This window comes from Moschus berezovskii, chromosome 2 (genome assembly GCF_049115385.1).
Source record: "Moschus berezovskii isolate FMDL1 chromosome 2, NW_MosBer_1.0, whole genome shotgun sequence".
Taxonomy (NCBI): Eukaryota; Metazoa; Chordata; class Mammalia; order Artiodactyla; family Moschidae; genus Moschus; species Moschus berezovskii.
Window position 1 is genome coordinate 45,360,827 of NC_142461.1, and position 15,572 is coordinate 45,376,398.

Below are 15,572 nucleotides of genomic sequence, written 5' to 3' on the forward strand. Positions count from 1 at the left end.
GCTTTTTTTTTAAGAAATTGACAAGGTGACTCTAAAACTCATGTGAAAAACCAAACAGCCAAACAAAATGGAAAAAGAAGAATAAGCTTCAAGGATTTACACTATCTGACTTTAAGACTTATTATAAAGGTACAGTAATCAAGACAGTGTGGTACTGGGTGTCAAAATAGACCAGAGTTTTTCAGTCTTGGTACTATTTACATTTCACATTGACAATTTTTGTTGTGGAATCTGTCCTATGTACTGTATGAAGCTGAGCAGCATCTCTGACTTACTTCTATCTACCAGAAACCAGTGGTATCTCCCTTGTTTTGACAACTAAAGTTGTCTCCAAACTTTTTTTCCTGAGAGACAAAATTGCCTCAGTTGAGACCACTGAGATAAGAGATAGATAATAGATCAATGGAAGGGAACAGAGAGTCTAGAAACTGACATGTGTGTATATATATACACACAGAGAGAGAGAGAGAGAATGGATTTTTATCAAAGGGATAAATTCAAGTCAATGGGGAAAGTATAATTCTTTCAAAAAATGATGCTGTAACAAATCAATACTCAAATGCTCAAAAGAGTCACTCTATGCCCTGTACTTGTATACAGAAATTAACTCAAAATGAATTACGGATATAAATTTAAGCCCAAAGTTATAAAATTTTCAGAAGAACACATAGAAGAAAATCTAAACTTGGGTTAGGCAAAGATCTCTTAGATACAACACGAAAATATAATCCTTAAAGAAAAAAAAAGATAAATTAGATATCAAAATTAAGAACTTCTGCCCTTCAAAAGATTCTGAGAGTAAAAACATAAACTATACACCAGGTGAAAATACATATTAAATCATGTTTCATACAAGTAATGGACTTGTATCTAGGATATACTTTTTAAACGTCTATAAGAAAACAACAATTCAATTTAAAAACAGATGAACAATTCAGACACTGAAAGAAGAAATACAGATGGCAAATGAAACATGAAAAGATGCTCAACAGTATTAGTCATTAGAGAAATGAAAATTAAAACGATAATGAGCTACTACTAAACACCTATTAACAACGCCTAAAATGTAAAAGTCTGTCCATACCAAGTGCTACCTACAATACACAGCACCTGGAACTCTCATACACTGTAAATTGGAATGTAAAATGGTACAATCACTTTGGAAAATCACTTGAGTTTCTTAAAAAGTTAAATTTATACCTACCATATGACCCAGCCATTCCACTCCTATAGATATTTAACCCAAGGAAATGAAAGCATAAGTCCATACAAAGACTTACACAAATGTTCATAGCAGCATTATTTGTTATAGTCAAGAACTGTAAACAATCTAAATGTCCATCAACAGCTGGAAGGATAAACAATTTATGGCATATTTACACAATGGGATACTACTCAGCATTAAAAAGGAATGAATTATTCATACATCTTGTGACATAGATGAACCTTAGAATAACCATTCTGAGTGACAAAAGTCAGATTTTAAAAAGGCTCATACTATATGATTTCATTTTTATAAACCAGTAGATGTAATAAATTGATCTCTAGTGACAGAGAGCAGTATAGTAATTGTTGGGGACAGGGTGGGACAGGTAGGAGTAAAGGGTAGAAGAAGTGGAAATGGATTACCAAGGGGCACTAAAAATCTTTTTGGGGTGATGGATATGTTCCTTATCTTGACTGTTATGATGGCCTCATAGACATCAAAACTTACCTAACTGTACACTTTAAATGTGTGCAGTTTCTTATGTCAATTACCCACTTCAACAGAGATAGTTAAAAAATAAAAACTCCTGCTGGTATCTGACTCCCACTCTGTCCTTTTCTTTTTTTAACTGAGATATAACTGACATATAACATTTAAGATGTAAAATGTGTTAATCTGATAATTTATATATTGCAATATGATTACCACTATAGCTTTAGCTAACACCTCTACTATGTCTACTAATTATTATTTCTTTTTTGTAGTGAGGATAATTAAGATCTACTCTGAGCAACTCTGATGTATACAATACAGTATTGTTAACTATAGTCACCATGCAGTAAGTACATCAGATCTCCAGGACTTATATAACTACTAATTGCAAGTTTGCACTATTAAGCAACATCTCCCCTGCACTTATACCCATATCGCATTCTCAAATATTTTCCATACTAATCATATTTTATTTTTCTCAGAAATAAATTTTCCATTAACAAATGTGATTTTTTAAAAAATTCTGATTTTATTCCTTAAGTTTTAAATAGTCAGCAATGAACATTTATATTTATATTACAGAATACAGCTAACCTGTATGTGGCGGAAGTATACTAGGCTTTGTCATCACCACTAAGTTAATTGAGTAGAATTACAGATATCAATAACCTCAGACATGCAGATGACACCACCCTTACGGCAGAAAGTGAAGAGGAACTCAAAAGCCTCTTGATGAAAGTGAAAGAGGAGAGTGAAAACGTTGGCTTAAAGCTCAACATTCAGAAAACTAAGATCATGGCATCTGGTCCCATCACTTCATGGGAAATAGATGGGGAAACAGTGGAAACAGTGTCACACTTTATTTTTCTGGGCTCCAAAATCACCGCAGATGGTGACTGCATCCATGAAATTAAAAGACGCTTACTCCTTGGAAGGAAAGTTATGGCCAACCTAGACAGCATATTAAAAAGCAGAGACATTACTTTGCCAACAAAGGTCAGTCTAGTCAAGGCTATGGTTTTTCCAGTGGTCATATATGGATGTGAGAGTTGGACTGTGAAGAAAGCTGATCGCTCAAGACTTGATGCTTTTGAACAGTAGTGTTGGAGAAGACCCTTGAGAGTCCCTTGGACTGCAAGGAGATCCAACCAGTCCATCCTAAAGGAGATCAGTCCTGGGTGTTCACTGGAAGCTGAAAGCTGAAGCTGAAGCTGAAACTTCGATACTTTGGCCACCTCATGCAAAGAGCTGACTCACTGGAAAAGACCCTGATGCTGGGAGGGATTGAGGGCAGGAGGAGAAGGGGATGACAGAGAATGAGATGGCTGGATGGCATCACCCCACTCGATGGACATGAGTTTGGGTAAACTCTGGGAGTTGGTGATGGACAGGGAGGCCTGGAGTGCTGCGATTCATGGGGTCGCAGAGTCGGACACGACTGAGCAACTGAACTGAACAGATATTTAGATAAAAATAGTACATTATTTAAAATGTCAAAAGCCTAATCAGTTGATTGGGAAGAGTCAATGCAGTCCCTCTCTGGAGAGAGAAAGATACTCTATGATCCTGAAAAACAGGCAGAGTGGAATAAAGGGGAAAAAAAGAAAGAAAGAAAAAAAGCCAAGAGGGAAAAAAATTAATGATCCCTCCCTTTTAAATCATACATTCTTATTATTACTCCAAAAATACAAAACTGTCCTTGAAGATGTTATAATGTCAAAAATATGGGGGGGGGAGGAAGAACTATTTATACCTTATTACATGCATTGTTTTAAAATGCTGATAGTTGGCTAAGTTGAGAGCACTAAATACATATATATCCCCTAACATAACGATAACAGGAATTACTGGTAGTTATGCTTTAAAATGTTCAGGTTCCAAATTGAACATAAATCTCTAGCCAATATTTTCAGGTATTAATGTTTTTATTTAGCATCTTCAAGATGAACAAAATTACCACTATGCCCAGGAAATGTATAAAAAGAAAACTAACAAGTGTAAGAAAAAAATAACACAAGATTTTTTAATGAAAAAAATTACATTATAACAAGGACACTAAACATTAAGTTACTATACACACACACACACACACACATACATATACACACATTTTAAACTTTTCAAAAAACCTGGTACAAAATTAAACTGCATCTTTCTCATATTCACATGATTAAGTATGTGTTTTGACAGGATATAAAGATGGAACACACACAGCTAGGCCTCAAGATTAGAAACTCTAATGCAGGACCATATCATCAAGTCTATTTTCTATTACTTTTGAGATTTTTAGGAAACATTTACCTTGTATAAAACATCAAATCTTTTTAAGTATGTTAACCACTTACATAGAAAATTGAGGGAAAGAAACACCATGGCTGTGTTTATCTATAATTCACTGTATTATATATAATGTTCACTCAGAGGCTTGAAACATGATAACCACAATGAAGAAACAAGCTCAGCTGTAATAATGAATTCTGACTGCTTATTTTGAACACCCAACTTTCTACTACAGATATTACACCTTGTAATACATGACACAAAAGAGCATATGTCAAACTTTGCTGTAGAGCTGTTAGGAGAATGCCAAATACAGATACTGAAAACTCTATGTGCTGTATTTAATACCCTGTGCATTTAAAATTTAACTGAATATTGAAAATATGTAAACATACTTTTTAGAAAGCAACGCTAAGCATCTTTAAAATACAATACTGATATACTGTAACTGAACATGCATTTAGAGGACAAATGAATTTTTAAAAACTAATTTAGAAAGCATTTTTAAAGAGCTACTCATTAAAATACTTACATGAAAATATTGGTAGTTCCAGTTCCTACCTAAAAACCAAAAGAGTATACAATTAGGGATTTAAACCTTCATGCTCTTTTTTTTCTTTCTCTTTTTGTTTTTGGGGAGGATGTACTGCAACTTTCTGTTCTCATGAAAAAAATGTCAGAAGAGACAGTCACATAAAATGAAGTGAGAAATGTTTTTGAAATATGCTTTGTTCTTTTTTTAGGTGCCAAAGTCTGGATCCTCTACCATCTCTCATCCTCCTAGGTAACTGACTAGAGTCTGTATCTTAACAAGCATTTCTCCTTAACAACTCAACATCAAAAAGCAAGGAATGTCTTCAAAGGAATATAGCTCAAGAAACTATAATTATTTATTGTCATTAATGAAAAGGAAAGATCTATTATTTGAAATACTGAAAAAAGTTTCCATAAAAACTAGAAATAAATGAAAAGAATTATTACCCACAATGCAATATTAAACTATAAATTAATTTGGACTTATACCCGTTAGGTACACACAAACTAAGAAAAATCTGGGTTTGAGGTAACTAAGAGTTGTGTTCAGCTTAGCACTGACTTCACACACATGCACACACAACATAAATTTGGCAGCCTGCCTCTATAAATGCTGACATCAAGTATTTTTGATTCTTAGGAAAAGGAAAAGCAATTCTTATTTTAAAAAATCATGTATGTAACTGAATATTAACTTTGCATTAAATAGAGGTATAAATAATAAATTTTATGTTAAATAGGGTTTAAATATAAAGAGCAAGTAATTTTAGAATTCTATCTACTTCTAATGTAACAGTGCTTTATACTTAGATACATGTTGTGTACCTGAAACAATTAAAGTAAATTAAGATTGTGAGACTGGACTTAGAAAAGCCAAAAAGACTCATATTCATATAAAGAACTAAAGTTAAATTTCATATGCTGCATGCTTTGAATATTAAACCCTAATATCCATTGGAAATCATTATTATTTTTTAAATGAAAATTTAAATATACCCACAAAAGGTCTCTGAGGGTGGGGGAAAGGCTTTAGGTTGATTTCTTGATAGCTGCAATTGACATTTCTAATTTACCAACCTTCCAGAAAAGAGAAGCTTATAATGAATATACTGATTAGTATGTATTCAGTATTCGAAGTAAATATGCTTATTCAACAAGCAAATATAACACACTAGTTGTTTTAAAGTTTTAAATATGAGTTAAATTTTAAACTATAAATCTTTACTTTGAAAGATTACCATCTTTCAAATACCATCAATTTATTAAGAACTCTGGCACAGAAAAATAAGTACAACTCAAATTCTTTTCTAACCAGAGCTGATTCTTTAATACAAAATAGGAAAAAACATCTGCTGATATAAAAAAGTTCCCGACTATCTAAACACCACGGAATTCTATTATTCTTTCTGAATTCTCTCCATTTCTACATTTTTCAACCCATAAGTAGTATTTTTAACTATAACACCGTATAAATCCATGCAAAAGGCATTTATTTCTCTTGCTTATTTGACTCAAGTTAAAATTCTCAATACTTAATCATGACACAGTAAATTTCTATGAGATGACCATTGGTATACTACTTGTTTCTAGTTTTGGAGGAAGTTAAAATGCAACTACATAGTTTTCACAGATGTGAATGTTGGGCTTAATATTATGATGCAAAATCTCTTGTTTTTCTTTCCAAATGAGACAGACTTCAGATATTCTCTTGTCTGTTAAATTAAAATTTTTCTTCGTAACTTTAAAGAGGGGTAAGTTCTTTTAAAACTTAAAAAAATCATCACACACACACATATATACTCACATACTGTTTTTGATGTTATTTTTTAAGAACCAAAATTCGATATTTTCAAAGGATGAATTAGATAACTATTTGTGTTCAGACTATATCACTGTGGATAAGTTCAGATGATCTTCTGAAATACTGGCCTTATCAGATAATCAAAAAGTATAAGAATTTTATAAAATAAGAGTAAAATATCTCTTAAGGTAAAAACGGGGAGTTAGCAACAAATGTCAGTTTTGAATTAAAGCTGCTCATTGACCCAGTCTTCAGTCCACTTATCACAATGTTGTGCTTTGATAACATTCACCTTCTTTTTCTCTGACATCAGAAGTCACCAGAGTTGTAAATTCTGAAAAGCTTCAATAATTTATGTAGCAGATAATTTCTTACAGTCCAAATTTGGTTTTGCTTCCAGAGACAATGCTGGTTCTTTGGGTTCTTGCTTAACTTGGTTCACAGAAATGGTACCTTCTGAATTTTCTTCAACTTTAAAACCAAACATAAAAGAAAAACCCTAATGGTTAATATAATTTGTAATACTGGAATCTTAAGAATTATATGAATTTAGAAGCAAAGCACAAAAACAGTATTTTGCTAGAACCAAGTAATTTAGAAAATCAACTGGTGTATTTGAGAACTCAGTACTTCTGACATCTTAATGGTCATTCACACTAAATTCCTTCAGGAGGAAAAAAAAAAAAGAAACTAATAAACTGCAAAGTTATTCTCTTCAAAAGATACTCTGACCAAAAAGCAGTCCATAATTTGACGAAATTATGAGGAATATCAGAGTTAAACTTAACTGCCTTTAAATGTTTGGGTGCCCAAAAGTCAGGAAGCCTCTCATTATTTAAAAATGCTTTTTTTTTCTTTTTTACACACATCAAGCATGTGCTACAAATCACTGATGTGTTACCATTCATATGGTTTTCATACATGTTCATATATTTTAAAAAAATGTTCTCTCCATAAAGAAACTGTACTACATAAGTACTTCAGAAAAAAATATGCCACATCTTAAATGATAGCTCTGACTTAGTTGCACAGCTAGGTGTTGCTTATCTGAAATATTTCAGAATGTACAACCATTCTGATTTCAAAGTACTTATGAGCAAATTAATGTAAATGCAGCAAACCGGCAACACTACTGACATCTGGCACCTAGGATACCTACGATAAAATCTTTCTCTTCCTCAGAAATCTATCAGTTTTTTTTCTCTACCAATTCTCAGGAAAATATCAGTTTTTCAGTTGCTACAGGGAACCAAAGTTAAGGGGATTCTACCTAGTCAGGAATGCACTGAACACACCTAATGATTGTCACATATGGGTTAGAGTTTAGCTTATGCCATATCAAGAAAACCAATACAGGATAGATTTGAGTAATCCTGAGAATTCATATTTAGGTGACATAGTCTCTCAGATCATGATCTAACTTGATACATCATGCAAGTTCAGATCCAAAGAGGGTCTCTTTTAAGGCAATTTAAATTAGAGCTCCCAGAAATACCCTGGCACAACATAGGGAGGAAGCATCTTGGAACGGGAAGATGCTTTGGAGGCAGACAGGTCTGGCTTCAAATGTCCTCTCTGTTACTTACTACATGTGATTTTAAGGCAATTATGTAAACCTCCCAGAGCTTGGCCTCCCCATCTGCAGAATGGGAACATCACTCGCTCTTTCATGGAGCAGTCCTAAGGATCACTTCATGTATATACCTTGTCCCACTCTTCCACTAAATTTCCTATAGACAACTGCCACAGCCCTCTGGATAAATTTACTTAAAAGTAATAAATTTAAAAGATAATGATTCTTTTCTGGAAGGAACTATCTCATACATAGAGGGAAAATATATGTTCTAAGGATAATTTCTAAGAAGACTTTTTTTTCTTCAGGGCAACCTGCAAATCTCTTTCCACAAAAATGCCGAATCCAGAACAATTTGTGGCATACATCACGTAGGAATTCACAGAGTTTATTACTATGTTGACTGGGTTAATTCCAAAGTGAAGGTAACAAAGTCTTGATTAAACCCAAGTCCTCAAGTCTTCCTACTTCCCTTGCAATGTCCATAGAACTCAACATGTAAGTTTACAACTCAAAATCCTTTTTAACCTTTACATCTGCAAACTTCACCCCATTTTTGTGTGTTGCAATTTTTCTATGATAACCTTTACACTGAATAGTTTTTAGTTTTCCTAATTTTTGATCATGTGTACAAAAATGACCTTCCTGATTTCACATCACCACAGATCTCCCATTTAAAACTAGGTAGTTAGGGAATGAATAATCTTGATAAAGAAAACAATTAAGTTTACAAGTTATTAAACTTGTGCTCACAAAACTTCTTTCCCTTTTCTTCTGGTTTTACTTTATTTATATATTATATACCGACTGAATAAAAAACAATAGTTTTTTTTCTGTAGCGTAATACTGATGATAGTCCATAAAGGTTAAAAAAAAAAAAAAAGATGATTTTAACTTACTAAGAACTGGTGGGCTGTCTATAATCTGTATTGGTATGGTCTGCACATTTCCCAATAGAATCCGACGAACATTTCCTTCCAGAGTCTCTGTATCTTCAGCATCTTCAACTTCTACCAGCTGATCCACTGCAACCAGATTTTGATCTGGTCCTGGAAGGTTACTCATGGTAGAAGAAATACTACTGTTTGGGGTTAGAGGTGTATCTGTTTGAAGGCAATGAGTCTGACCAAGCAGTAGAGAATTATTATTCATCACAGCACTTCCTACTGAATCCAGAAGTCCTGAAGGACTGGAGGAGGGGTGGTTATTTACTGATATTAGAGCTGGTGATCCATCAGAAGTGAATCTTGGTTGTAACTGCAAACCCTTTTGAACCAAAAAGAATTATATCAAATGTTTGAATTTACTGTGTATGTTTTTTGCTTTGAATGTATTATTCTTTTGACCCAAACTTAGAATAAAAGCTAAGAGTATAGTTACTAACAAATATTAAGCAAGGACAGAAACAAGAACCAAAGGAAAACTGCACTACTAAATTTTCTTGCATGTATAATCGATTCAAACGTTTCCAAAACATATTGTTTAAATTGTCATCTTAAATCAAGACACAAAAGTCAGAAAATTAATGATAAAAACATCACCGATCATATTCGTAATTCCATAACAATTCTGTAAAATCCCAAAGAAAAGAAAAGAGATTGAGGAAGAAAGACAAGGGCCTCAAATTACACTGCATACTTACCTGCAGGTGTGTGAATAGTTTTGGCTGAAATGAAGAAAGTGAGGAGAGCAAGTGGGCTGGTTCTGGAGACAAAGAATTCCTTGTCTGATTTGCTTCCACTTTGCTGGAAACTGATTCTCCTTGTGAATTACCTAAATTATAAAAAAAAAAAATTATTAAAATGATTTTTATGGCTACACTTTATTACAACCTTTACTATCCGAAATGGAATAGGAAATAAGGTCAAAGGACTTTAAGAAGTTATCTAGTTATCTAGTCCACTATTTCTAAAATCAGGTAGTTCATCAGAATCACTAAGAAAACTTTAAAAAAATATAAATTCCTATATTCAACCTCCAGTAATTTTAATTTAGCATAGCTAGGATGGGTTGCAAGAAACTAGTTTTTTTTTCCTTGAAAGATTCTATACCTGTAGTTCTAACCTAGTCTATTTTTCATGCTGTAATACTGGGCTTACACTTCTCCAGATATGGAGCACCTACTGAGTATCTCAGTTACAAAGATGAAACTCAATTCATCTTTGGTAGCCCTAGTGCCGAGGACAATGCCTAGCATAAAGCAGGTCTTCAATAATAATAGTATTAAATTTCTTTCAACAACTCATTTTGGAATAAATGAATTGGAGTAAAAATGTCTTTCTTTTCTAAATATCTCAACTTTTAAGGTAATTGTCCTTAGGGAATTTGAGTCCTCCTCATGTAATTCTTATATGTTAACCCAAATATATTCATCTCTTTAAGTCAATCAAAAACAAAGTATCAATAACTATTTAATGGGACTTCCCTGGTGGTCCAGTGGTTTAGACTCTATGCTTCCAATACAGGGGGCACAGGTTCAATCCCTATTCAGGGAACTAAGAACCCACATGCTGCATGGTGCAGCCAAAAAAAAACCTACCAAACAAAAAACAACTGTTTATTGCTTCTATACTGCATATTGCACCCACATTAACTGAGTAATTTTAAAAAATGGCCCTACCGTCAGACAAGGATGGATTTAAGTACTGGTTTTTCTCTGGAAACATGTTAAATTACAACATGCCATTTAATACAGTTTCTAAACTTCAGTTTCCTCATCTGTAAATTCAGAATAAGAGAATTTTTCTCAAAGGACTACTGAGAGAATCAACAGTACTCTCACATTTCTAGGCTTCTTCATTTCTAACTGTCCCACCTCAATTTGCTGCAGTCTCCCACTACTATGAGCATGCCCTAGATTATTCCACATGTAAAATCTCTATTTCAAACATCCCATTCTCTGACCACAACATCTATTCTTCCAGGGATTTTTCTCAGCTGAAGTGAAAGATGCTCAGTCATGTCCAACTCTTTGAGACCCCACGGACTATACATTCCATGGAATTCTCCAGGCCAGAATACTGGAGTGGGTAGCCTTTCCCTTCTCCAGGGGATCTTCCCAACCCAGGTCTCCCACACTGTAGGCGAATTCTTTACCAGCTGAGCCACAATGGAAGCCTGTGGCTTTTCTCAGGTACTCCACTACAACTGTGCTTCAACTTCATGTAAACCTTCAGTTAATTGATTCCTCAGTTTTTTTCAGATCCATCAACGTCATCTTTAATAAAATTCTCTCCCATCCAGCTTAGAGGACTGGGTATATAATTTCACTCTCTTGCAAATACCTTAAACTCCCTTTCCTCTGTCCTTTGGTCATCACATGCGATAAAATCCTAATTCTGGATGAAAACTGCTTCCAGGGCCTATATACATGTAATGCTGACTACCACTGAAGAAGAAACTCTCTGCCACTACTAATACCAATTCACGACCATCAACCACAGTAGGACCTTTCATGTATAGGACAATCTTACAATGTTTCTCTCATTCTGCATTAGGGATAATATTTAATCTCCATTTTCCTCAAATCTTGGCCACTTTGTGTGATCCTTTCTTCCTCTTTTTATTGTTCAGCTGCTCAGTTGTGTCCCACTCTATGCGACTCCATGGACTGCAGCATGCCAGGCTTCCCTGTTCATCACCAACTCCCGGAGATTGCTCAAACTCATGTCCATTGAGTTGGTGATGTCATCCAACCATCTCATCCTCTGTCATCCCCTTCTCCTGCCTTCAATCCTTCCCAGCATCCAGGTCTTCTCTAATGAGTCAGCTCTTCACATCACATAGCCAAAGTATTGCAGCTTCAGCTTCAGCATCAGTCTTTCCAATGAATATTCAGGACTGATTTTCTTTAGGATTGATTGATCTCCTTGCTGTCCGAGAGACTCTAAGTCTTCTCCAACTTTTTTGAACCACAGTTTAAAAGCATCAATTCTTTGGTGCTTAGCCTTCTTTATGGTTGAACGCACATCCGTACATGACTACTAGAAAACCATAGCTTTGACTATATGGACCTTTGTCGGCAAAGTAAAGTCTCTGCTTTTTAATACACTGTCTAGGTTTGTCATAGTTTTTCTACCAAGGAGCAAGTGTCTGTTAATTTCATGGCTGCAATCACCATCTGCAGTGATTTTGGAGCCCCCAAAAATAAAGTCTCTCACTGTTTCCCCATCTATTTGTCATGAAGTAATGCGACTGGATGCACTCTCGAGAAAAGAGAAGCTATGAACATTCTATCACCAAAGCTAGCAAGTACCGTCCTCATTACCTACCTCTTCAGGTCTCTCCTTTCCTAACATACTTCCTTACCATAGCAAACTTTTTAAAAAAGTCCACACTATCTACACTTCTTCAATCATTTCCCATTCACTCTTAAGTCATTCCAATATGGCTTCCTCCTAGTCCACTTCACTGAAATGACTCTGGTACTCATGCTTCTGCAAACTTGATCTCAAGATCTTCTCTCCTCTGCTACCAATACTCTACTCATATGCCAGTGTTGCTGAGCTTGGTAAAAGGTATGATCAAGGAGCTGTTCATGGAAGAAACTCAAGAGTCATCCCAGATCATTCCCACTCCTTTACCTCTCACACCTATTCAATCAATAACCAGTTTCTAAGATAACTCTGGTGATGTCCATGTGTATTCTCTTGTGTTGTTGGAACAAGGTATTTGCTATGATCAGTACATTCCCTGGCAAAACTATTAGCCTTTGCCCTGTTTCATTCTGTACTCCAGGGTCAAATTTGCCTATTACTCCAGGTATTTTTTGACTTCCTACTTTTGCATTCCAGTCCCCTATAATGAAAAGGACATCATTTTCGGGTATTAGTTCTAGAAGGTCTTGGAGGTCTTCATAAAACCATTCAGCTTCACCTTCTTCAGTATTACTGGACGGGGCATAGACTTGGATTCCCATGATATTGAATAGTTTACCTTGGAAATGAAGAGAGACCATTCTGTCGTTTTTGAGACTGCATTTTGGACTCTTCTGTTGACTATGATGGCTACTCCATTTCTTCTAAGGGAATCTTGCCCACAGTAGTAGATATAATGGTCATCTGAGTTAAATTCACCCATTCCAGTCCATTTTAGTTCGCTGATTCCTAAAATGCCGATATTCACTCTTGGCATCTCCTGTTTGACCACTTCTAATTTGCCTTGATTCATGGACCTAACATTCTAGGTTCTTATGCAGTACTGTTCTTTACAGCATCAGACTTTACTTCCATCACCAACCACATCCACAACTGGGTGTTGATTTTTCCTTGGCTCTGTCTCTTCTGTCTTTCTGGAGTCATTTCTCCACTCTTCTCCAGTAGTATACTGGGCATCTATGGACCAGGAGAGTTCATCTTTCAGTGTCGTATCTTTTTGCCTTTTCATTCTGTTCATGGGGTTCTCAAGGCAAGAATACTAAAGTGGATTGTCATTCCGTTCTCCAGTAGACCACGTTTTGTCAGAACTCTCCACCATGTCCCTGAAGGTCTTGGGTGGCCCTACATGGCACGGCTCATAGTTTCATTGAGTTAGATAAAGCTGTGGTTCATGTGATCAGATTGGTTAGTTTTCTGTGATTGTGGTTTTCAGTCTGTCTGCCCTCTGATGGAGAAGGATAAAAGGTTTAAGGAAGCCTCCTGATTGGAGAGACTGACTGAAGAGGAAACTGGGTCTTGTTCTGATGGGTGGGGCCATGTTCAGTAAATCTTTAATACAATTTTCTGTTGAAGGCTGGGGCTGTGTTCCCTACTTGTTATTTGACCAGAGGCCAAACTATGGTAGAGGTAATGAAGATAATGGCGACTTCCTTCAAGAGGTCCCATGCACTCAGTGCCCCAAAGATGGAGAAGCTCTATACAGTCAGTAAGAATAATACTGGGAGCTGACTGTACTGAATGCAAAAGCAGGCAGTCAAGAAACACCTGGAATAACAGAAAAATTTGACCTGAGAGTACAGAATGAAGCAGGTCAAAGGCTAATAGTTCTTCCAAGAGAATGCACTGGTCATAGCAAACAGCCTCTTCCAACAACACAAGAGAAGACTCTACACATGGACATCTCCAGATGGTCAACACCGAAATCAGATTGATTACATTCTTTGCAGCCAAAGATGGAAAAGCTCTATACAGTCAGCAAAAACAAGACTGGGAGCTGACTGTGGCTCAGATCATGAACTCCTTACTGCCAAATTCAGGCTTAAGTTGAAGAAAGTAGGGAAAACCACTAGAACATTCAGGTATGACCTAAATGAAGTCCCTTAAAATTATACAGTGGAAGTGACAAATATTCCAGGGATTAGCTATGATAGACAGAGTCCCTGAAGAACTATGGACAGAGGTTCATGACACTGTACAGGAGGCAGTGATCAAGACCATCCCCAAGAAAAAGAAACACAAAAAAGGTGAAATAGTTGTCTGATGAGGCCTTAGAAATTGCTGAGAAAAGAAGATAAGCAAAAGGTAAAGGACAAAAGGAGATATATACCCATTTGAATGCAGAGTACCAGAGAATAGCAAGTAGAGATAAGAAAGCCTTCCTCAGTGATCAATGCAAAGAAATAGAGGAAAACAATAGAATGGGAAAGACCAGGGATATTTTCAAGAAGATTAGAGATACCAAGGGAACTTTTCTTGCAAAGATGGGCACAATAAAGGACAGAAATGGTATGGACCTAATAGAAGCAGAAAATACTAAGAAGACGTAGCAGGAATACACAGAAGAACTATACAAAAAAGATCTTCATGACCCAGATAGTCACGATGGTGTGATCACTCACCTAGAGCCAGACATCCTGGTATGTGAAGTCAAGTGGGTCTTAGGATACATTACTAGGAACAAACCTAGTGGAGGTGATAGAATTCCAGTTGAGCTATTTCAAATCCTAAAAGATGATGCTGTGAAAATGCTGCACTCAAAATGCCAGTGAATTTGGAAAACTCAGCAGAACTGGAAAAGGTCAGTTTTCATTCCAATCACAAAGAAAGGCAATGCCAAAGAATGCTCAAACTACCACACAGTTGCACTCATCTTACACGCTAGCAAAGTGATGATCAAAATTTTCCAAGCCAGGCTTCAACAGTACATGAACCATGAACTTCCAGATGTTCAAGCTGGATTTAGAAAAGGCAGAGGAACCAGAGATCAAACAGCCAACATCCGTTGGATCATAAAAAAAGCGAGAGAGTCAAAAAAAAACATCTACTTCTGCTTTATTGACTATGCCAACCTTTGACTGTGTGGATCACAAGAAACTGTGGAAAATTCTTGAAGAGATGGGAATACCAGACCACCTGACCTGTCTCCTGAGAAATCTGTATGCAGGTAAAGATGCAACAGTTAGAACTGGACATGGACAACACACTGGTTCCAAATCGGGAGAGGAGTACATCAAGGCTGTATATTGTCCCCTGCTTATTTAACTTATACGCAGAGTACTTCATCAGAAATGCTGGAATGGATAAAGCACAAGCTAGAATCAAGATTGCTGGGAGAAATATCAATAACCTCAGATATGCAGATGACACACCTGATGCACAGAGCTGACTCATTTGAAAAGACCCTGATGCTGGGAAAGATTAAAGGTGGGAGAAGAAGGGGACAATAGAGGATGAGATGGTTGGATGGCATCACCGACTCAATGGACATGAGATTGAGTAAACTCTGGGAGTTGGTGATGGACAGGGAGA

At 35.9% G+C, this 15,572-nt stretch overlaps 1 protein-coding gene across 11 annotated transcripts in view; it reads right to left on the minus strand.

Moving 5' to 3' along the window:
- Window positions 1–15,572, minus strand: part of CARF (calcium responsive transcription factor) — a 76,830-nt gene that overhangs the window by 15,460 nt on the left and 45,798 nt on the right. For all 11 annotated transcript variants that reach the window (XM_088828258.1, XM_088828240.1, XM_088828241.1 and 8 more), the window contains 4 exons: window positions 9,530–9,660; window positions 8,787–9,153; window positions 6,607–6,785; window positions 4,512–4,540 (listed from right to left, as the gene is read on the minus strand). In XM_088828258.1, the coding sequence (XP_088684384.1) occupies window positions 6,667–6,785; window positions 8,787–9,153; window positions 9,530–9,660 (617 nt within the window). In that variant the 3' untranslated portion in view covers window positions 4,512–4,540; window positions 6,607–6,666. The remainder of the gene's footprint in view (window positions 1–4,511; window positions 4,541–6,606; window positions 6,786–8,786; window positions 9,154–9,529; window positions 9,661–15,572) is intronic.